The sequence below is a fragment of the Corapipo altera genome, unplaced genomic scaffold (assembly GCF_003945725.1).
Source record: "Corapipo altera isolate COAL_440 unplaced genomic scaffold, ASM394572v1 49, whole genome shotgun sequence".
In the NCBI taxonomy this organism is placed as follows: Eukaryota; Metazoa; Chordata; class Aves; order Passeriformes; family Pipridae; genus Corapipo; species Corapipo altera.
Genome location: NW_020884879.1, coordinates 8,685,598 through 8,710,247, shown reverse-complemented (window position 1 = coordinate 8,710,247; position 24,650 = coordinate 8,685,598). Strand labels below are relative to the sequence as shown.

General features: G+C 37.4%; 1 protein-coding gene across 5 annotated transcripts in view; it reads left to right on the top strand.

The window, feature by feature from the left end:
* The window catches only part of ST18 (ST18, C2H2C-type zinc finger), a 189,174-nt gene that overhangs the window by 147,180 nt on the left and 17,344 nt on the right, over nt 1–24,650 (top strand). For all 5 annotated transcript variants that reach the window (XM_027638719.1, XM_027638720.1, XM_027638724.1 and 2 more), the window contains 6 exons: nt 1,284–1,374; nt 2,898–3,002; nt 4,148–4,353; nt 7,478–7,689; nt 15,970–16,215; nt 21,873–21,988. In XM_027638719.1, coding sequence (XP_027494520.1) covers nt 1,284–1,374; nt 2,898–3,002; nt 4,148–4,353; nt 7,478–7,689; nt 15,970–16,215; nt 21,873–21,988 — 976 coding nt within the window. The remainder of the gene's footprint in view (nt 1–1,283; nt 1,375–2,897; nt 3,003–4,147; nt 4,354–7,477; nt 7,690–15,969; nt 16,216–21,872; nt 21,989–24,650) is intronic.

Genomic DNA, 24,650 nt, shown 5'->3' with positions numbered 1-24,650 from the left:
CCTGGGCACACTTGTGCAGAGATGTTTCCAGTGTCCCCCTTACCACTGAGCTCAAAAAGGTTACTTCCATCAGTACATCCCAGAGCTGGTCCACAGTAGGTCCCTCTCTTATGACAGTATCACACTAATCCTTTTACGTCCAGTCTAGCCTGAATTTCCCTGCTTATTTCTAACTGTGCTGCTCTGATTACATTTGGTTTGTGTGTTTGTGTAATCTTGCAATATGATGCCATGAAATGTTTAACAATAAGCCAAAATTTAATGTGAAACTATCCACTTAAACAACCTAGTTAGTCAGATTGTTCATTGCAGTGGTATGCATAACAACAAATTAAAAGCGTATTTGCACTTTACCAACATCCTCTTCCTAACTGTACCTCTACATTTTTTAAAATCTAGTACTAAACTGTATTTATGGAAACATCTGCTGAGTTAAGCAGGGTGCTCCATTTGGAAGACCTTCACAACATCACCTTTCTAAAAAGTTAAAATTAGCAAGTCCTTGTTAATTATCACACTTCCAATCAGATGTGTTCTGTCCTGCTAGGGGAAAAAAAAAAAAAGTTATAGTTTTGTTCCTGACAGAACAAACCAGCTGACTGAACAGTCAGCTTTTGTGAAACACTGTACCCCAAAGACATATATTGTTTAACACGGACATATGTCAGTCTTAGTGAAGACGATCCACATCAAAGGCATAAGAAATGTACATGCCATTGCAGTCACCACTAGGAGTGTAAACCGCTGCTTGGAAGCACGACCAATTGGTCACAGGTAGTTTCAGCACTGCTCAGAGGATCAGAAGGTGTAAGGGTTCAAAGGGGGCGTACTCAGATCCTCTGATAAAATGCATAAACAGCCTTCCTGTGCTTGAGGGTTTGGCCTCCCTGAGACAGAGGGACTGCAGCTATATGTAGCATGACCATGTGACCTAGGACTCCTCTATCACCTGCCTTTTCTAGTTGATTGTGTTAGTGGTGTACGAATCAAAGGAAAAAGGGTGTCATGATGTAACATTGCTAACTTCCATCTGCGTTCTTTAAAGTTTGTAGAAACAATGATGTGCATGTGAGAAGCCAAGTTACAGTAATATAAACTGGTATATGCTAGAGGCATCACAGTCACTGTGTTGTAGGTCTTTTTCTTCTCCTCTTCTTCTGTGGTTAGAATGTGACAGAATTGAGAATCTGGGTCCAAAGAGGAAACGTTAATATTTTTTTTATTATATGTATTTTTATTTGATGAGTGTTAGTATCAACTTTTTTTTTTTTATTCCTGTTTAGTTCTTGCCATGCATGAAAATGTTTTAAAGTGCCCCACCCCAGGATGTACTGGAAGAGGACATGTCAACAGCAATCGCAACACGCATCGAAGGTAGATCAGAAAAGTTGCTGTCCACTTAAAATCTAACGTGTACTCAGGAGTAAATTGATGGGCACATCTTGGAATTAGATGATATGTACTACTCTGCAGACTGTCTACGAACTGCAAGGGTAGCCTATGTTATTTATAACAAAAAAATTGTGTTTAATTCCATTATCTAAAAAATGGCTGCAGCACTGAGGATGGCAAATTCCACTAGTATTTTTCAGAGATGTGATTTAAAGCTATATGTTCTTCACAATCTTCACAATGAAAAGTCATCATATACAAGAGGTAGGAATGAACAAATATATTATTATTGCTACAACTGGGAAACCCAGTGGAAACCAAAACCCATTTGTTTTGCATCACATACATGGTAGTCCTCGGCAGGAACTTCTGATCAAGGCACATTACCTTTTAGCAAAACAGAAAATTTTAAGTGGAATATTTTAGAATCCATTTAAAAGTTCCATTTATTACCCTCAGAAATGCCATCTTCCTGCCTGGAACATTCCTGTCCGTTTAACCTGCTGCCTGCAGGGAGAAAGTAAAATGGAGAAAAACCTTCCAGACAGGCAGCTGGGGAATCACAGCTGGACAGCAGGTGAGGCAGAGAGTCAATGCACTCTATGTCCAGCAAGCCACTGCTGTCAGCACAACTCTTGTCAGTAATGCTTTCTTCTGGAAACCAGTAAGCCAAAATATTCCATATACTGCTTCTGGAAAAATACAACATCAATCTTAGAAACAAACTTTGGACATAAAAAATTCAAAACCAACTTTCTTTGTTGAACTGAATTTTTGGAGGATTTGGTTTTGTTTTTGCTGCTTGATTGATTGGTTATTGTATGAGGGCACAGAAACTGAGGATTATCATACTATATTACTAATCTTTAGTATAAGAAGTCAGTTTTTTCCAGAGATATGACAAGCTTGTCTACAAGAATATATAAGGAATACCAAATATTTAGTCTTTGTGTTTCCTGTTTTAAATCCCCAGTCATCTTTGAAGCACATCAGCTGTATCATAAGCAACCCATAAATAGGATAAGAAAACATGTTTTAATCTAATAAAGCAAACAGAAAAAATAAGCTAGCACAACTTGAAATGACAAAATATGTTCTTTGGTAGCAGTCACTCACATATCCCTGTTTTTTTCCCAAATTTACTTTCATTTTAATCAGTAGGAGGCTTATATGCATGGTTTAACTGATAAAGTAAATGTCATTTGTCAAAAAATGTACTAGTGACTTGCCACACACAAAACATCAAAGCTGAACTGCGGAAAACTCCTACATGATTCAGTTTACAGATATATCACCTAAAATACAAAGATTTCACAGTTTTGCATTAAGGATTGAAAATTAGATGAGTCTAGTCTATAGCAGCAGCAATTCCCATAGATGCGCAGAACATCAGAGAAGTTCAAAGTCACTGGGTTCCACAGCACACATTTCTTTTACTTAAGAATTAATTTTAACATTGGTTTTTTTCTTGTTTTTTTCTTTTCTTCACCTTTGCTTTTCAACAGCCTCTCTGGTTGTCCGATTGCTGCAGCTGAAAAGTTGGCAATGTCCCAGGAAAAGAACCATCTCGAGTCTCCAAAAGCTGGGCAGTGCCATGATCAGACTCACAGGTAAGAGTGCTTGCAAACCAGTCTCTCCAAAGTATTTATGCACAAACTCTATTGATTGGTCCTCAGGTCTTTCACCTATTTCAGATTTCAGTTGCAGAGGTAGCTTGGTTTTCCAAGATGAACCTCTGCAAAGCTAAATAACTTGACTGTATCTCAAAATAAACAGCTGTCTTTCTGCTGGTTCTTTTGCATGTGGCTGACATTAAGTACAATAGACCTATCTTTTGACAAGCAATAAAATATATTCTACTAAATCTTACTTTCACACAAGTAACCTGATCAGAACAATTCATAGAGTTTCTTAATTTTAAGTTTATTGGTTTAAATAGTTGAATTTATTTTTTATACAATGACATCAAAAAAGAGAAACACTTTTTATTGCAATTGTATTTTGTTTGAGTTATATGGACCCTACAGACATGCATAATTTGCACATCATTGGCACCATGACCATTACAACCTATTATATTCAGGTCTATTTGGGGACACTTTAATTTGTGGATTATTGACATGATCAGCTCTAATGGTTCCTTCAGAGCCATTACAGAATATTATGTCCATGTGTCTGCCAACTGCACGTGCCTTAACTCTACATATGAAAAGTCCTTAGGAAATTGCTAAAGACAAGTAGTTACTGAACATTAACTAAACAGAATAACATACCATAAATCATTCATTTCTCCCAAATAGCACAAGCAATTATTTCAGATCATCTTATATTATATTTATACCACACTCATTCTCAGTAAAGTGGGAACAATAGTGATTCAAAAAAACTGAAAGTCCTTTAACTGGAAAAAATCAAGACAATTTCTATAAATAAAGGAAGCCCCATCCTACAGAGGTAACCCAGCAGTAAGTTGGTAGCTGTCTTGTAAATATTCCAAACCATTACAAAAGAATACTAAATTTTTTTATGTCCTCATCTTTGCATTTTGAAGTAGTCAAAGTACTCTGACTACTAGGTCAGCCACCGTATTTATGTTGTTTATATCTTGTATACACCTACCAGTAAGTTTTACATGTAACAATAGCACTTTTTTTTAATTGACATGGAACCATATGCTTTACCATGTATTTTTTGTCAAAAGGTTTTTTAAAGATATTCCTGTCTTTCTCCTTCATTCTCTTTCTCCCTTCTGTAGGACAAATTTAGCAAAGCAACCTGAGGTATCTCAGTACAGTTACAGAACTTCACAGCCAGTCACCTCCTCCAGAGGCACCTTGGCAAAGGAACAGGAGAAGTTTGGGAAAGTACCATTTGATTATGCCAGTTTTGATGCGCAAGTCTTTGGCAAACGCACAACAGCACCTGTGACACAAGGACGAAAAACACCTCAGTTTCTTGAATGTAAGCTTTAAATTCAGTTATCTCTTGGAAAAGGGGCAGAAGTCAGACTTTTTTTTTCTTTTTGCTTGTTCTACTTTCAAACTTCTAGAATTCTAAAAAGCTCTGTAGGAAGCATTTTTAATCACTTGTGACCAGAAGGGTAAATAGAATTATTAGTTGGCTACATACAGAATGCTAGAACACCAAATATCATCACTACAAGGTTTACTTTTTTGATGCTTCTTTTAAAAGCAATTATCAGTGGAAAAGTGGAGTAAAAAGGAATACTTTATGTTTTATCTGTTACATTCCTCTTTGGCTAAATTATGATATCTTTATGTGATAGGATATTGTCATGAGAAGTCCCATGGAATGTGTCTTTATAGGACATAATGAACTGTAGTACAAGGAAATCCAAGTTAGGTTTCAAAGGCACTTTGAGTACCTTTTAGATGCATCCATACAGATATTATTCCTCCTAGATGAGCATATGCCTCAGCTGCTTTAATTCCAGGCCTGGACTGAACTTATTTTGCTATCTTATATTACTGTACAACATCATATTTTAGTGTAGACATATCCAATGCATCAAATTGTTATCAAGATTCCCCTGCTTGCATCACTTACAGATCTGCTGAGGTACTACTCTGTAAAAATGAGATACCGCAGTGTGGACACTGATTATTTACTGCTGATTCTCTTCACAGTCTGCATGGGAAACTTCAGCAAGATTCTGTCATTGTGTTGACCATTATAAAATATTGCTTAGTTCAAAGAAACAAATAATTCTGTTGCCATGAGGGAAATGGAAAAAAAAGGTTTCATTGCACCATAATTGGGTTCATAAGAAAATAGATCCTGAACAATGTGACAAAAGACTCTTTAGTTGGCTTTTGTTTTGTTAATGGCAAACAAAATAGTAAAGTAAAATAAAATAGGAAAAAAATATCCCAAATATCCTAACAAAGGAAAACATTCATAGTAAGGTGAACAGAAAAGCAAAAATTTTATATATTTATAAATACATATATAAGATAATTAAATATAGCTCTAATACTATAAAATATTATATATGTTTTATATATTTATAAAATTTGTATTAATTTATGTTTATTTGTATATGTATCCAAGTACACACAAACACACATATATATGTTTATAGGTATCTGTGTTTTGTATGTGTATATATATATAAATACTCTATTTAAAATTGCAAATGAAAAGTAGATATTTATCTGGCCTGGAAAATAGGCTTGTTCAAATGAAAGCAAATATGTGCATTGCCAGCTTCTTGGGTGGCAGATTTTCCAATTTTGTTTGTAAAATTGAATATTCCCTATTAACCATCTCTTTGCACAGATGTATGTCTATTTCACAGGTTCATTTCAGAGAAAAAATGATTGAAATGTTTTTATACAAATGCAAATACATACATATGCAATTTATGTATGAAGTATATCAGGGCTGAAGTTTACAGCCTGTTGTTCTTGCAAAGATTGCAGTGTGCAGCTATTATTTTAATGGAAAGGTGAAAGTAAAAGAGCTGGTGAGTGCTTTAACTATGCAGGTATACAGAAGTTGGCATTAAGAAGCTGATGATGTAGTGATTGATTCAGAGTCCTATGTAAATACATAGCTAGCCGAAAGCCCATCATTAGCCCTTTGTGGATTCTGCACTTGCAAACTTGTTTTGTTAACAAAACATGCACCCTTTATAGTCTGAGGGGTTTTTGGTTGGTTGGTTGGTTGGTTGATTTTTTATCTTTTAAGGTGGGTAATGGAAAATGTACTTTTCTGCTCTTTAAATACAATTTGAATTTCATTGTAGTAAGTGCTAAAAAATGAAGACTGTCTTGCTTGCGCTACAGCATTAAAACAGGGCAGATAAATCCTTTTTAATTTGCACTGGAGAAGGGAGTACTGAATCATGAGGCTTTCATGTATTACTCTACTGCGATACCTCCAGTGCTTAGAAAAATGAAGTATGGCGTTCAGCTACAGTCAAAGCCCTTAAACAAGCATTTCTTTTAGAACATCCCAAGTTTGAGGAAAGATGAGTCCTTCAACGCCTTGTGTAGCTCCTAGCATTAAAATGCACTCAGCCAAAGCTCTACATCCAAAGGGATCCAGAGCCTTGGGGCTCAGATCTTCAGGGAGCGAGCAGATGGCCATATGCAGAAATGTTCTTGGTGTATCTGGGTGTAGGCTGAGAAATCGGATTTTGCTTAGTTTATCTTTGTAGGGCACTGTGAGAGCTACAGACAAAAGAAGTGATTATTGCTTCCTTAGAGCTGAAATCATGGCGTTATGTTTTCCCTGTAACAGTTTATGACATCTCAAGCTCCAAAATCCAGAACAGAGAGCAGAGTTCTCTCTACCTGATTTAGAGTAAGTGCTGCTGATGGAGAAGAAAAGAATGACACATACCACTTTTGCCTGTGAAAGTGCTTTTCTGTTCACCTGTTAGTATTTCATTCCAAATATAGCCAACAAAAGACTAAGTCAAGATCATTGGAATCTTCACTGCTATTATTTTTTAATTGATTAAAGGATAGACTTAAATTTCTAAAAATTTCCACAAAATTAGTACTGAATGTTCCTTACAAGTATTGCTTTTATCTGATTGCTCTGATTCATTCAAGAGCCAGGTCTTGTTCTCCTGAGCAAAGCTATTTAAATAACAGACTTATTAATCTAAGTAGGGTAAGCAGTGTTGTTTTAGCTAAGACTGGACAAGTCACTGTTGTTTTTTTTACACAATAGAGCTCTAAGAGGAAGCCTCTATAAGAATACACTTACAATTGCATTTACCCACTCGTATGGTCAAATCATGATGGATAACATGCTAATACTTGTTCAGTCTTTCCTTGGAAATCATTATTTTTAATGCCTGAGTTAGTGATAAGTAAAATATGAGTAAAAAACTCAGTTGATTGTTAAAAAATGTGTATTTCTTCAAGTAAAAATTAAATTATCGTGTTTTTGAAGCCATTTTTACTGCAAACCCTTACTGACAATAGGAAAAGGATTGTTTTAAATGTAATCTTTGAATATTTTTATGTATGAAATTGTAGTCTGAGAAACAAAACTATTTAATGGGAAAAATTTCATACATGCAATTGCTAATCAAATCTCTCTTCAACAGCAAAGCATTTTTCAAATCCAGTGAAATTTTCTAATCGACTGCCTAGTGCTAGCGCCCACACACAGAGCCCTTGCCATGCCAACTCTTATAGCTACGGTCAATGTAGTGAAGACACCCACATAGCAGCAGCTGCTGCTATCCTGAACCTTTCCACCCGCTGCAGGGAAGCAGCAGAGATCCTCTCCAACAAACCACAGAGTCTGTCTGCCAAGGTAGGGTAGTCCAAGAACCTGGAGGGTGTGCTAGCTACTGAACTGTGTGAATAAACTGTCTTTCATGTTAGTGACTGCATTAAATCCCCCAAAAGGAGGCTTCTGTTTGCATGCTCTTTTGAAGAGAGACAGAGAATAAATCAGTAATGCAGTGACCAGTTCTGATAAAACTAAATAAATAGCAGGAATTATGTTGTTAATTCTTTTCATAATTGAGCCCTAATTACAAGGGGGGAGTTTTCTGGGAGGAAAAAAGAAAAAGGTTATTTGAAATCCAGCAACAATCTGTGTGCATAATGCGTTAGATGTGTTTTAAGATGAAATTTTTCTCCCTCTGAAACCTGCCATTAGTGATCATTTTGGAGACTGATTTAAAAAAAAACTATAAAAATCATATGATTAATCAGAGTGATATTTTGCTAACAATGGAACAGCACTACACCTATGGAGTCTGTTGTGTTTGGAACTCCTAACAGTTTGGCAAGGCAGAGAGGGGGGAATAACAACTGACTTTGGTAAAATTCCCCTTTCTGCTGGCAAGAGTGGAGAATCAGGCCCACTGCGCTTGGAGATAGATAATTTGGGCAAGTCTGTCATAATGGAAAGCTGCCTAATTTTGTAGATGTTTGTGTGGCTTTCGTGTTTTGATTTCTGCTCTGCGTTTCCTCACAGATCTTTATGATATACAAGTGGTACTGTGTGAACTATGAGCCTTATTTTCTGTGCCATTACATAATATTATAATGCTGATGAAAATAGACGAGATTTTCTTCTGATGACAGTGGTGTGGGAGCACTGTTGTTTATTATTTGTATTGAAGTCACACATGTTCCATTGCGAAGAAACTTTTGAAAGCTCTGTGTAGATGAGAGAGTGTCATCACAAGATCTTGAGGAGAAATCATTTGGAAGTAAAAAGAGGTACATTTATCAAACTACAGAGTAGCAGATTCGCTTCTGCTATGGGCTCTCAGTACTGATGCGTGCTCTAAAATAGAGATGACTTGTTTCTCTACAAGTCAGTGTCACTCTACCTTATTTGTTTTAGCACCAGGTTCAGTCTGGCTAGAGGTGTCTTCCAGAGCTGTTGATCTACAATTAGGTTGAGTGTTCATTCACCATTGCTAAGAGGTTAGTTGTTATTTTTTGAGTGGAACCATTAATTTTACCACCTGCATAACACCTTGTTAGGTATTCTGAGTCTTATGCCTTTGCAGGGTGGTATCCCCTACTTTGCTGCTTTTGATTTCTACTTGTGAAGTTTTGGACCTTGAAATCAATGTTGAGAGATGCCATAGGGTAGACTCTTTGGAATATGTCCACATGCCTTTCCTGTAACTCAGATGTTATCTGCCCCAAAGACTGCTCACAGAACATTTCACTATGACAGATCCATCCCTGATATCTGCTGTAAAACACTCCTTCCACCAGTCTTCAATAGAGACTTCTTCTAGTGGGGAAATGGAAACTGATGCCAATGGTTGGATTAAATTGCTGCAGCAGCCTTTGGCTGACCTCAGCAATAGACCTTTGTTGCCAGAGACGAGCAGTAAAGGGACCAGGCATAACCCAAAGATTTTCTCCTATGTACCTGCTTTACAGTTGCCAAATCACGGGGAAGGATTGAATGGAAGTGAACATAATAGTAACGATATGGAGGGACACTTGGGGCACATAGCTTACTCATTTTTCACAGCCAGGAATCCAGCCTAAAAGAAAATCACCTGCATACCTTGCTATCTGCCTGCCTCCACTTTTGCCAGACTTTCTGGAGGGCATACTGCTACAAAACATCTGACAGAAGAATCAGAATTAGCTTCTGGCCAAAACACAGACAAGTAAGCCCCAAACAAATTTAGTGTCCAAAACCACACAAAACCTATTTTTATTTGGTTTTGGATATTTATCACGTTGATCATATAGGATTCAAACAAAAAAAATTGTGGGATTAGGTTGCCAGACTCTCTTCAGTGAAGATACTTTCTTATTTTAAAATATGAAGCAATAAAATAAGGCTACTTGTAAAGAGACGACTAACTATTTATCAGTGTTTCTGAATTGGCCAAAAAATGTAAATGTTTATTTGCTAGAATACCTTACAAATTTTTATATTTAAAAAAAATCTCTTTAAAGACTTTATTTGTGTTTGAACACAAATAATGCAGCACATTACTACAGAGTTAATTATTTCTTTCTTCTGCTCCACAGCACACACATTCACCAGGTTTGAAAATACCTTTATGGAGTGGCTGTGTTCAGAGCCCCACAGTATTAGACCTCTCAGCCCTGCCCCTTGCCACATTCTTTTGTTCCTTTGTCTAAGAAAACCTAATTAGCATCGTCCATACTTTAGCAGATCAAAGCTCCTGACTTGTAAAGGTATTTGTTGTTCTTTGAGCATCAGTCAGCCTCCCAGCAATCCAAACCATAATACTTCGCAGATGGGAGGCTAAGTGGTGTTAGACCAAGGACATGTGAGACTGCAGAGGACTTCTTAGGCGTGCTGGAAATGCTTTGCAAGTTGCAAAATTGTCAGAGATGTAAAAATATTGTGCTTCTATTTTTTAAAAACAGAACTTAAACTTCAAACATTTCAAACAAGTGGCATTTTCTTGTATTTGCTCAAGGTGTGCATATGTTGTCTTGCTTAAACAAGTGGGGAAAACACCAAAACACTTTTTAGCACAAGTGTGTTTCCAAAGTCATTTTTTTTTCTTTCTGTCTCTTAAATTTTATTTCTTGACCTCCAGAGTGTTGTCTCTCTCTTAGAAAGAGTTGGATGGTTTATGCTGATGTTCACCACTGTCCTGTATAAATAGCTAACACTGAAATGATAAATAAATGTTTTTTACAACACACTTCCAAATGTTAATAATTTAATGGATTTTCAAATATGTATCTCTCCTTCTCTACATATCAGTTCCAAAAGGAAACTCTAAGACAACAAAAGCAAAAGCAAAGGGTAGCAAGGATCAAGAAGTCAGATTATATATTAACAGTATCATTGGTAAGCAAAACTTCCAAAGAGACCCAATGTACAAGGGGATCTGACAAATATCCCAAGCTTAAAAATTATGGTTTAAAATTGAAGCAATTTAAAGCATAAATTTATTCTGGAATGAGCAGCAAAATGAATCCTAAACTTCATCAATTTTCTATCAGTTGCATAAAAAATACTAAGACCACCAGATACCTTGATGATATTTTTTTCAAAAATAATGAGTACCATGTTAATGTTACACTGTCTGAGCCATTCAACCTCCACCTGGGGATGCAGCAAACTGTTCCCCTGACTATAATCCCGATCAGTCAATTCTCATGCAGTCAGTACCCCAAGCCAGTCTCCTGGTTGCATTTGATTTGTAGTTTATGTAGGTTCCTTCAGGTCCCTTTGAAGTCAACAGAAGGGCTCCCCTAGAAAGCTTAGCCTGCAGCTTCTAACATGTGCAAGAGTCTACATCATCATAACTCCCAGGGATCTCCCCTGTTTACAACCCTCACCACACGCGTCTCACAGAGGTAGCTGCAAGCAGTACAGCTTATCTGTATCCTCATCACTACTGCTTGCCAAATATTTTGTTGACTGTTTTGGTGTTTTTCCCACCTGTTTAGACAAAATGGCATATGCACACTATGCCTTGAAAGAAAACAAAAAAATGACACTTGCTAAAAACGTTTAAAGTTCAAAGTCTGTTTCTGAACAGAATTATGTCATCTCTCAACTCTTGGATATTGATGATGGTGATAATTCCATCAATTATTTAAAAAAATGTAGTTAGTACTCAGCATGTTTGTCAGGCAGTACTTTACTCCAAATACCTTAAAGCCTAAATACAGGATGAAAAATCATTCAAGGTACCATCCTGTAATACTGCTGTGCATATTGCTCTCTGAGTACCTTCTTGGCTAGCTTTTTTTAATTTGTGAACTGCTTTGGGCTGAAATTGAGACTCCTTTCTTGTCTCAGATGTTGCTGGGCTGTTACAAGTTTTCTTGTTTTGACTCAAATTAGTGTTTTAATTTGCTGCAGAAGGACTAAATTGCTTAAATTAAAGTGTGAAGAGCTGAGGACCAGGTGGACATGTTTTTGTTGGCTGGGAATAGAAAAGATTGTACTCTTTTGGATGGACTTGCTTTAAGAATAGTATTCATACACAATGCAAGATACAAGTCTCAAAGTTACTCCCAATACCAGAACTTAAGAGCTTTTTTGAGCTTTCCAAACCAGACTGAACTGCTGGGGGGAATGCAAAATCATTGATCGTGTTGCTTCTTTGGACTTACTTAGTGTTAAATTGTATGGCTTATGCCAATGAAAGAATACATAGAATCCCTTAAATGTCATGATACAATCTCCCTAATGTCACAGGTTTGAAATAAGATCCATGCAGACACAATAATTTACTCTTTCTGATCCAGCTATGAGATAAAGCTTAACTTGTAATCATTACTGGAGACAAACTGGAGAATATTAAATGTTGTGAGTGATCAGATGGACCAAAAGCATATGGAAAAATTCAGGAGAAATTTAGCACAAAAAACCACAATCCTTTATTGTCCTAGCTGTTGTAGTACCTTTCTAAGGACAAGACTTAATGAAGTACTAGAAAATATTCTGTAATATTTATTCATGAAATAATAAAGGAGGCTGAGAAAGATTGACTTTAAAGTACAAAGCACTTGTAGTGGATAGAGACCATGTATCGTCTTACACTCACTGATTTTTCTTCATTGCTTCAGTGGATATTTTCCTGGCTTACACCAGTGTAAATGTAAATGTAAATAAGAACAAAATTAGAGTCCAAAGATTTACACAGTTGCATACTAATATTAGTTAGGAAATAATAAGACACACTTGCATCTTTGTTTTGCTTATATTTTTAAGGAAGAGTCAGAACAGTTTACATTGTTTTGGTAGCTATATTTTAAATATGTCATGATAAATGGATAAATATAGGCCTGTTCACACATGCACAAGAGTCAACAGTAATAAGATCTTGCCTCCACTGAGAACACAGCCTTTACAAGCCTGAGCTAAGCATAGCGAGTGCCATTTTCTGTCAGCATGTCATAGCACTGCTCTAGCATTTTTTCCATTTGTCGTTTTTGTCTTTTTAGTTCCATTTTAAAATTAATATAAAAATAAATGTGGTAAAACAAGCAAAGGAGACATATTGAGAGGAGGGTAGGATGAGAGTAGGAATACAAACTGGAGCAGTACCTCTGACTTCCTTCTTTTTGCTCTGCCATTTGGAGTTTGATATGAAGGCAGCAAAGCAATAGCTCTTTTATATCATTCTGAATAAAAAGCCATGCTGTAAACGTGTGATCCATCCTGCAATGGGCAAAGGGGGATATTTTTCCCATGACTTTATTTAATTGTTGTGTGCATCTGTGAGCTCACTTAAACCCCATCTGTACGCTACTTCACAAACACACAACTCAGCTTTCTCTGATTAGAATTAGGCACGTGTTGGACAACCCAACTTCTACATGAATTTCAGGCAAGTGTTGAGAAAGCTTTAAATATCCATGTTAGGAAATGTTCTGCTTATCAGCCAGAGCTCCTTGTGGAGGCTAATGGTATCTGTTTCTCAGAGACAATGATTTTCTGATATTGTTCTGTGATAAGTCGCATTGAGGAAGGGACCTTGATTGGGTTTTGTCCTTTTTTGTTGTTGCTGTTGCCTTCTGAGTAGTTGATATTTTGTCAGTGACAGAGAATCTGCACTATTTATTGGTTTTGCACTATAAAACTACCACAGCCCAGTCACATGGCTTTCTTTCCTAAGCCATCTGTCACAGAGGTCTGGAATTTTATGTGAATGTTGGTTGTGCAGACTTAACCCAAGTTTTTTTATTATGAAAAATGTCAGCAACTACAATATTTAGCATTTTACTTTACATTGGTCATTAAACTTGATTACTGTAGCTCTGTTTCATTGCTATAGTTACATTTCAGCTATGAAGCCAAAAAACACTAGGGTGATCATGGCAGAGCTATACTGTCAGATCCTGGAGTGTGCGCTTGGCACTGATATAGTTAATATCTTGGATTTTTGTAACTAAGGTTTATTAATGCTGGTATAAAAATGTATTTGATATTATACAGATGGCATAAGATGTTGTGGTTAGTAAGTTATTATCCAGGATAAGCTGCACTGTCAAATTCAGGGCTTAAAACTATCACAGGAGATTAAACTATTTACTAAAAAGGGGTAGAAAGATATAACCAAAGCGTCTTAGTATGAACATATTAGAAGTGTATTTACTTCCCATAAATATAATAAAACATCTCTCTTTTTAAGCTGTATGATTGAAAATGGGAACTTTGTTATGCAGGAGAAGCAAACATAAGAGGTGCCTGAGTTTCTGAACCAGGGGCAAGCAGATGGCTTGGTAGTGCTTCGGTCTAGGTGGGCATCTGTGTTGGGCTCATGGATACAAAATGGAGTCAGGCTGTCTGAGTGAGGAGAGGTTTTTGGGCCCTAAACTGTTATCTTCTACCAGAATTTTCCTTCTGACTAAAAAGATTTACCTTTAAATGAGTCCTCACTGGTAGTGGTAGAAGATAGGGCTGCATGAAGGAAGTTTACACCCATAGTCCAACTACAGTGGCCATGTCACACTTTCAGCACAGGGAGAGAATTCGCTGTTTCACCGCAACTGTTTTTAAGATCCTTGAGCAAGGATAAGTTTCACTGTCCTATCTTTAACCACTAAATGGTTAACTAAACATTAAAACCCAGCAATATTTACTGGGAAGAAAGAGAAAGAGACTTTCTACCAGTGTCTTCCTGAGGAAGAGGCCTAAGAAAGATGGAAAATCTTACCCCCTGGACATACGTGTCTCTTTTCTGTTTACAGCACAACTTCTAGGTGATTCACTTACACTATTAGTTTACTTTTAAATTTCTTAAGGTAGGAAATCTTGTTTATATAACTGTCTCCTACAGTTATACAGCACCTACCATATCTAGCCCCAAATTCCCAAGTACTATCTGAGCTTTGTGGTGATACAAATGAAAAATAGTAGTGATGGCAATAACAGGAAGGCAAAGACCAGTGTTAATTAAAGCATTCTATATGTAGATGTAGGACACTGCTATTTATCTCCATGGTCTTTAAATGTTTTCCACCTTATTCAGGGCAACACACTGAACTAGACTACCGAGTACTCCTCCAGAAGCCACCTTTTATCTCTTCCCCTACTTAACTTCAGTAATTGTTGGCAACAGCAAGGACTAGTCTTGTATTCATCCCTATATAAAAAAAAATCTGTCAATATACAACATAACATATTGAGCATGAAGGGAAATTTTTTGTTGCTTCCATTAGTAAGCCGCACTTTCAGCAGCTTTTTATCATTCCAAGAGGAGTTTGTCATCTTTTTCTGAGATCAGGCAGGGTGAGGCAGGATAGTGAGGTTTCCTTTTCTTGTTCTTCTTGTACAGCCAAGCATCACTTGCCCCTTGTTGTGAGGAGAAGCTGCTCTGAAAGATGATATGAGAGCTTCTGACAGACTGGAAAGAGAAGTTGTGTCTTTCCCCAAACTGCACACACCTCTGCAATTAGAGGCTGCTCTTTGCTGTACTTTCCAGGCAGCAAAGGCTTTGTTAACTCATGCAGATAGTCCCCATCAGGGAGAACCTCCTCAAGATCCTCCTGTACCTCTCACTCAAGTGGTCTCAGTACATACCTGTGCCTTAGTAGCCCAGTCAAATTATGATTAAGGCCATATGTTATCTAAAGTGATGTAGAAAACCCTAGTGAAAATTTCTCCTATTGTTTTACTTTTAGACATATTTCTTCCCCCCTTCTTTTCCCCCCCATGATGCAGATGTTGTAATGTTTCCAGGGTGTGGGGGAAGGGCAGATATATAATAGTAATGCTGTTGATGACCTAAACAATGCATTAATGCTTTTAACTGTGAATTGGGGTCATAGTTCTCTGTAAGAGTGAAAAGATCAAGAAGATTTAAAGCTAAACTTTTTTTAAATAAAACTAGATTTAGGGTGTATAGGTTATGGTTTAAGGCATCTTATTTAAATTCTACTTACTATGTTTAAGCTGAGATGCAGGACACCATTACTGAAGCTACCCTTAAGTCTGCCTAAGAGTTGGACATTAACTGACATAAATCGAAAAGCTGGGTTTAGATTCAGATAAATTTAAATAAAAGCGTGCATTTATATTTATCCTTTAAAAGCACCACATGGTTATTTTACAGCCTTGCCATGTCCATATCTAAACATGTCTCTATTTCCTGTTGCATGTCAGGGAGCTGAGATAGAAGTGGATGAAAATGGCACTCTGGATTTGAGCATGAAAAAGAATCGCAGCCAAGACAAAGTTATGCCTCTCACTTCTTCCAGCACAGCACTTCCCACTCCTTCCTCTTCTCCTTTCAAAGCAAGCAGCATCCTGGTAAATGCAGCCTTCTACCAGGCTCTTTGTGAACAGGAAGGCTGGGATACACCAATCAACTACAGCAAGACCCATGGCAGGAAAGAAGAAGAAAAAGAGGTATTTTTTTAGTTTCTGAATGACTTTTTCCCTTGAATAAGGGACCATATGATGGTCTTAGGGACCATCTAGTGCATTTAAAGGGAAACAATTTCCACAGGTAGAGGCTTGTGAACACTGAACTGGTTTAGTGGTCTCTTGGGTATGGCACAAAAAATCATTACTCACATTGAAAAATCTTTTTCTCAGAACCTGTTTGTTAATGTCTATAAGTCTCTAAGATAAGGGAATCAAAAGTATCCATCATTAGAGATTGCTTTTTAAATTTTGTTTCCAATGGCTCAGTCCTGTAGCACATACACCCAAATGGACTAGGGATTACTGGGTAAAAAAGAAAAACAAACCAAAATAACCCCAACAAACAAAATCAAACCAAGGCAGTTCTTTCATGCTGAAACAAAAAGCAGTTTTTCCACACCAACTCTTCATAATTCTAGATAACTCATTTAAAACACGTGCTTAGAACCTTGTCTGCAATATTCTTTCAGTGGAAAACTTTTTATTTACATTCAACATACTTCAAGAAATCTCTTCCAGTAAGCTTTAGATCTCCAACTTGAAACTTCTATGACTAATCTTCTAGAGTGCCACTTCCAGTTCAATAACTGTCTTGATTTTGGTTTTGTTTCTGTTTTGCTCTTACATATCTGTTTACCCTGTGTTGACAACAAAGCAGCATAGTCTACTTCAGTCTTTCCTTCTTATTTCTCTATCCTGCTAGCAAGTTTGGATTTATTAATTTCTCTTGAGCTTGACTGTCAGAATATGGACTGCTTGCAATTTTATTAAATCAGGAAGGGACCACCAGATCTTTAAAAACCTAATAAGATAAAATCCTGGTAATTAACATGGACAAACCTATGTTATAGCTTTCTGAAACAGACTAAAAGATGTCCAATAGGAGGTTTTATACAGCCTCAAATACTTTACTCCTCATTTGGTTTTATATGCAAAAGAATAGCATTTGAACATTATATTTACTATGAAATTACCTTTTGTTGAAATATCAAAACTGACACTAGCTTTTAGTATTTAGGGCTGAGATTAGGGAATCCAGGCCTTAATTCCAAAACCACCAGAAATTAGAAGATAATTCAGTTGTGTGAAGAAAAAAGTCAATCAGCACTGGGTAGTCTGTTACAATGTGACTGCTGAAAAAGCTTACACTTCTTGAAGGCTAGGTTGTCTTGAAGAGCCCTTTGCAGTCTCTTCTTTGGGGCTAATGATGGTTCTTAGCTCACCAATGAGAGCACAATCCCTGTATCAGGGTTTTGGAATGGGTTTGAGATGAGGTAGGAGGCTGGGGACTCAGGCTCTTCCCCATTCATGCTGGTAAAGGAACAAGCTTTGAAAGGACTGACTGCCTTGCTGCAGGGGATCAATAGGTGTCACAGACTTGGCAGGGGGCCTGTCATGACACTCCTTCTCCCTGCTGCCACCACAGCTCAGCAGAAGAGCCAAGGCAGGAGCACCTCCACATGCCCCCCACCCATGCTTGGCTTTTGGAAGGCTGTGATGGGTGTCTGGCTGTTTTCCTGCCCAGCGCAGGGAGCTGGAGGCAACTAAACAACATGATAGGACATAATGGTCTGATGCACTCAGGCTCTGCTGCCCCTTGCACTCAGTGCTTTGACACTGTATAGTTTGTCCCTAATTGAAGATCTGGCCGCAGATCTCTGCTGTGAGCTTTTGCCATCCCAGGGAGCCTTGATATGTCCAGTGATGTCAGGGCCAGAGGCTCTGTTTTCAAAATCAAGACTGGTAGTTATCCTCATGCAAAGAAAATGACTGATTATATCTATTTCTAATTCATTGTTATCTGGTTCATATGCACAACAGTTGCTTAATTTTGGTGGTAATTTCCAGAAAATATTGTCTCTCTCCTTCTCAGCAAAATAGCCTGTCCAGATGCCCCCTTAAAAAAAAAATCTGAATTTGGAAAAAGCTCAAAATCTCTCCAAAAGGAAAGCACTGAGAAATAACTAGAGCTGTCAGTTAGTTCAACTGTCAGTTCTCCAAAGATTTCAGGGCTTAAAAATGTTAAAAGTGCCAGATGCTATTATCTGTTATTCATGTTACCATTATGTTCTGATCTTTGCTGAAATCAATATAAACTTCCATCTGTACATTAATGGAGTATCATTGCTTGCTTTCTTTCGTGTGCATGCATGGATATACACATGCTCTTCGCAGGAAATAGTGGTGTTTGGACTAATGGTCTGGTTCTGATTTTTCTTTAGTCTAGAATTTGTTAGATTTTTGATAGCATTTAACTATAAATCCATTCAAATGGGAAAAGAAAAAATTATACATACAGTTGGACTTGACTAGCTGTGACAACCATCACCTAATACACCAGAAAGTGGAAGATGCTAAAGGTGTTTTCCTGAAGGCTTGTCTAAGCTAAGTAACTGGAGAAGCAAACAAGCCAAGACATGATACTCTACTCTCAGTCTTAAGTGCAGAGAATCAAGAAATATTTGATCTTTATTTCTTATCTTCTGTGTTTCAGAGATGCAACCCCTTTTGGGCCACATTTAGTGATGTAAGGTCCTAGAAAGGCAGAATTTTGGTATTTTTTGCCTACATTTCCTTTGCACTGTGCTACTTTTGCAGCTTCTACACATCTGAAGATTTCATGCTGTTTGAGTGATATCAAGTGGTCCCCAAGATGCTAAGACTGTGCTGAAGAAGTCACCTGTTTAAATGTCTATATACCTCTTTCATTCTGGGAAATATACTAAGGGTTGTTAACTAGAAAAAAAACTGTATTCACACTTTGTTCCTTATTAGATTTTTTATTTTTGAAAAGAGGAGTTACCATAGAACTATTGATGCTTATGTATGTATGTATGTGCATATAGCTATCCATTTAAAAAAATTACAAGTCTTAATAACTCAATTCAGGAAATTTACTATTAAGATTTGAAAAAAAAAAATCAGTATAGAAATTCAGTTCTAAACCCTCTAGTATCACTTATACTCGTGGCTTTAGTACTCATGTTAGTCTTCATTGTGAAATCTTATTTTTGTTAAATGACTCAGTGAAACATCATTAAATGAAGCTGTGAACTGCAATACTGTAGCATTTTGTCAAGCCTTGATATACATAATTCTCCATTAGTCTAGTCTGTGCAACGGGTATCAAACAGTGACACGATGAAAAACTCAAACAAACATAAGTTCCTGGTCCATCACTGGCAAAAGATCAAGAGATATCTTTCGTGTGAGATAAAGAACACAAGTTACATATATGAAAATATTAATATATCCTGTAGCCCAAACAGTTGTGGCTACTCTGGTGTGCTGCAGGTGCCTTCTGAGGTCCATCACACAGCTCAGGATCGCAGTGGAGGGGTCTTTCCACCACCTTCTACTCCAGACTTCTCTCAGTTCTACATCTGAGTAGCAGAAGAGGCTGTTGTGGGCCCCAGTTCTGATACACAGTTGGGATCCAGCCAAGGCATGCGTTGAATTTTTAGTAATACAACATTGGTCCTCAGTTCAGTGATACAGATATAGCCTGTCAGTTAGTTGTTAGACAGGAAACCAATAAGGTGGCCTTCTTCAACCTCCATTAAATTAAGAGGAAACCATTTTACCTGTGTTTTTTGGAGTTATTTTGACATCTGATCCCTTCAAGCTGGCAACAGAGGGTTACCATTTTGTTTTTTCTTTGAGGAGCTTTTGATTTTACAGTAACTTATACTGGTGATGATCCCTGCTTGCAATTATGTGTTTGTAAGAAAGGTAGGTCAGAACTTGTGGACAGCAGTAGTCAGGAGTTCAAATCCACATTCTGCAGCTTGCAGGGGCAAAACCACCACCATATGTCACTGGAACCAAGATTTAACTCAACTTTGGAAAAGTGTCTTTGACGTTTCTTGAATCTTGAACAAAGCTGAAATCCATTTTTCCAGTCTTGTATTTTAGCATTTTAGTTTCCAGGTTTGGAGGACTTTCAAGCATTTATTATTTCTGTACTAACATTTTGTCAAGACCTTTCATAGTTTTTTTCTCTAATGCTCCTTATATGAATTTTTCCTTTAGAAATAAAATTCTAAAAACCTGAGACATATGAGGGGTTTTCTATTTATCTAAAATAATTACAAGATAATTACTGTGAAAGAGTGTTTAGAAAAGCTGAACATATCTATTTTTACTTTCTATATTTGTAGCAGATTAGATTATTCCCAAACAGACTAACCCCACAAATGTGGTTGCAAAAATCGTAGTAATCAATGTAGCAATAATATGGCATTGTTTCTATATGTATGGATAGTGTGAGTTTCAGCAGACTGTAGGTAGCCAATAGCAGAAAGCAGAAGGAAGTCATATTGAGGATCCAGCCTCCAAACAGGCAAAGATGAGCTGCCAGAATTGAGGACCATATGGAAGCTTTACCAGAAGAAACACCCCTGCAGAGCTTACAAGTCCCATTAGGCAGAATCTCCATTTTCAGTCCAGATTCTATTCAGCCCTCCACTCTGTGTTAACAGCTCTGAAGACATCCCTATCCCTCTGTCCTGGCACATTTGTCAGCTGCACAAGCCCAGAGCATCAGCCCCATGAGTTTAGCAGGAGCTGGGACCTTCTCCTTTCAACCACAGGCAGCAGTTTCTGCTCCCACAGATGGCAATCTCTGGGCAATACCTATCTAGGTATTGGAATGGAATCACAAAACCAGCATGAAGTCCCAGAAGGGATTAATAGAGGTTTGATAATTGATGCTATAGGCTTTAGAGAACTCTTGAATGATAAAATAGCCACACAGCATCCCTCCAGAAAGGAAATGCTTATCTTTCATAAGAATAATGATAATTGAAGGCATTAAGTCTCAAAACAGTATAAACCAAGCTATTTTGAAGTGACCAAAGAGATTTTTCAGAAAATAAAAATGTAATTTCCTTTCAGGACTCCAAATTCCCAAAATGCCTTTCCAAGGGAGTGAATGCTCATGGTTCATACCATTCACCAAACAGCCCAGCAGTAGTGATAATTTTGATATACAACTAGTAGAAATCAAGAACTACCCTTAGCAGCCTCCTACTAAGAAAACTTCAAAGTGGTTTTGTTCTCATGATTTTTATTTTAACAAGAATCTTCTCTCTGAATAAGATAACAGGCCAATCCATTCTATGGATCTAAAAAGCTTTGCATTTACGTATGCTTACATAAAACAGTAATTTCTTTAAAATTTATGGTTACAGTTTTATAATTCACAGTACAACGGTCCTCATATCAACTGTATACAAAACTCAGTGATGTTCTTATACAGAAAAAAACAAGAACACACTTGCCAAAGTCTTGTTTGCCTCTATATATTCAACAACCAGTTTTATTTTCTCTACGTACTTCTCTTTAGCCTTTATCACCATTTTATAAATTGAAACTCAGTTTTCCCTATGTACAGCTTAAACCAGCATTTGCCTTCAGAAATCCTTTCACAACATTTTTAGAAGTCAACCTATTAGAACCTGAAACTCTGATGTACTAAGCTTTCTTAATTTCTCTCCATCATTTCTTTTTAATTTCTCTTTAATTTTTTTTTTAAGTTTTACAAGAGGTTTTCTTCTTGCCATGGCAAATTATTTCTTGAACGTGTGGGAGGACTTGAAGAGAGAAACCTTTTGTCACATTCTCATCTAATATTTCAGAAAGATCCAGTGAACTCTCCAGAAAATATGGAGGAAAAGAAGTATCCGGGAGACGTCTCCATACCAAGTCCTAAACCCAAGCTCCATTCAAGAGATCTCAAAAAGGAACTCATCACGTGAGTCACAAAAATGCCACATTTTCCTTTACCTTGGTAAAGACTGACTACACGGTTGTTCTGACTTCTGGTTTGGCGTAGATTTGTAGGAGCTGAGCAGGGAGACTTGCACAGTTCCCTGCAGGTACTTAGTTCCATATTTCATGTGTGCAACTGGATAGACGTGAGATTTGGAGCTGAGGCAAGCCAGGGTATGTCTGGAGGTCTGGACAGATTCATGACTGACATACTGAGTGCCACTCGTTCTTCAGATAGATAGGCAACAAGTGGGCTCCTTCTACAAAACACACAGTTTCATAGCATGTTACAGATTGGCTCTGTTTATGCTGACATAATTAAATAAACTTTAATTGAACAATTATCACTACAGATCCATTGGTGAGAGCTTGCGTTGAAGTGGTCAGGATTCCTCAGACAGGAAACATGTAGAGTTCATAAAAAGACAAAATACAAGATAGAAACTGTCCCAGGTTTTTTTCTAACATGTAGGAAATCTATGTTTATGTCCTTCATCTGTTTCCTTCAAAGAAGAGTTAGTTATTCTGTCCTACTGAAAATCCAGTGGATGTATAAATTCACGCTCCAGGAGAATAGGTTAATACTCTCTTTTCCCAAGTACTGAGATGCATTTGTTCTGTCTTAAGTACCAAAATTTTCCTATCTAAAACTGAAAATAAATTCTATCAAATCTTTCTGCATGCAACATCTTGTTTCAGTTTAAATTGTTCACTAAAATTGTTCCAAGCTAAATTGTTCATAAAATTGACCCTAACACTGGCCACTTTTTAAAATCTCATCTAGGCTCTTCAGAAAACCCCTTTGGGTTCATGTCAACATCATTTTGATATCAACGCAGAGTTTTCACTGTACTAGTCATCTAGGACTCAACAACCATTTTTAGTATGTTTTGTCCCAAACCAGAATAGGTCTCTCTAGAAAAGTGCGGTCTGCATCACTTAGTCATGATAGTCTATAACATATCACTCCAGGCTCACCCATAAATAAACAAGTCACATCCCAGCAAGTTGTGTCCTGCTCTCCAGACTCAATGGCACTGAAACAGTTAGATTTGACTATGTCTCTAGAATTTACATTTCCCTGGGGCAAGCTGCTGTGAAGAGTGATTCTTTCACCTCATGTCATGCAGTCTGCATGTTGTCTACTCACCACATTATATCTGCAGTTGTAGTTCATGACCTAAATTGCTACAGGTCAGGTTTGTTTTGCCTCTTCTTCTGAAACAAATGCATACAAAAATCACTGAGAGTTTATTTGCTGGAGACTAATGGCTTTTCTTTTGGAATATTAATTCCTTTGTGATATTGACCTGTTTTGAGATGTCTGTAAAATACTTTTCTACTCTCCTCAATAATAACATACTAGGGCATTGATCAGCTTACAGCAGTTTTACTATATTATTTTCAAACAATGAGTAGAAATAGGTATCGAAAATGTAGTTGTGCAGAAAATTAAACAAGAAGTAATTTTAATTTATCAGAAGAATCCATAGTTAATATAGGGATCAGACTGTGTTTCTATGACCCCACTGAGCTCAGAAATTGTACAGAACAATTCAGTACAGCTGGCTCCATCATGAGGAAGTTTTTAAAATGACATAAGCACTTGCAGAGAAAAATTTTCTGACATCGTTAGCTCAGTTGCAGTGAACTGTTGTTTGATACCTCCTTCTAGCATTGCTTTCTAGTTTTCCATGTTAATTCTGTTGCCCATAACTGCATTGTTCAGGTTGAAATGGGCTGTGAAAATGAGGATGATGTCTTCCTAAGGCTTTTTTACAGATTTGAAAAACCTCCTAACATTCTACCACTAAGAGAAAATAGCCAGGTGAGCTTCTCAGGCACCCCTTGTTCATTAGCATGGAACACTACCTAGCATTTTTTGTACAGCACCTGCTTGCCCTTTTTATCCATATACCCAGTGAGATAAAACCAGTTCTTTATAAGGATTAGTGTTAGGGTGTTTTAAAGTACTCTGCAAAGGTATATTTAATTCACCTCACCCTCCATGTACAAGTTGCATTTCTTGATATCTTAGCCCTTTTGCAGAGAACTGTATCCCAATTTGATAAATGAATTCAGTGTTATGACTGAAGAAGGGCTGAGGAAAACCAGAAGCTCTAACATCTTCTCCAGGTCAAGCATACCTCCAGCTCTTGGCATCTGTTCTGCTAAATGCACATCAGTGTCCTGGTTCCGGCCAGGACAGGGTTAATTTTGGCAGTAGCCAGGAGAAGGGCATGGTTAGGATCTGGAGGTTATTCTATACCACCTCAATCACTGCCAGGGGCAGGGGAAAGGAAGACTCTCCAGAGGAGAAAGGATTCCTTCTGGTACAGTGTGGTGGAGGGAACGGGGGAATAATGCCAGTTCTGAGCAACCATGTGTGACTTGTTGGCCTATCTTGTACATTTTGTTATTAGTATTGTTGCTGTTACTGTTAATTTTCTTATCTCATTGATGTTTCCAGTAAATTGTTCTTATCTCAACCTGTGGTTTGCACCTTTTGTGCCTCCAATTCTCCTCTCCAGCTCACTGGAAGGGGAGGGGAAAGGGGTGGGGTTTGTATGTCAAGCGAACAGCACATTGTTTGGAGGGTCTCCATGGGAGCACTGAATTGGGGAGTACCATTCCTAAACCACAAC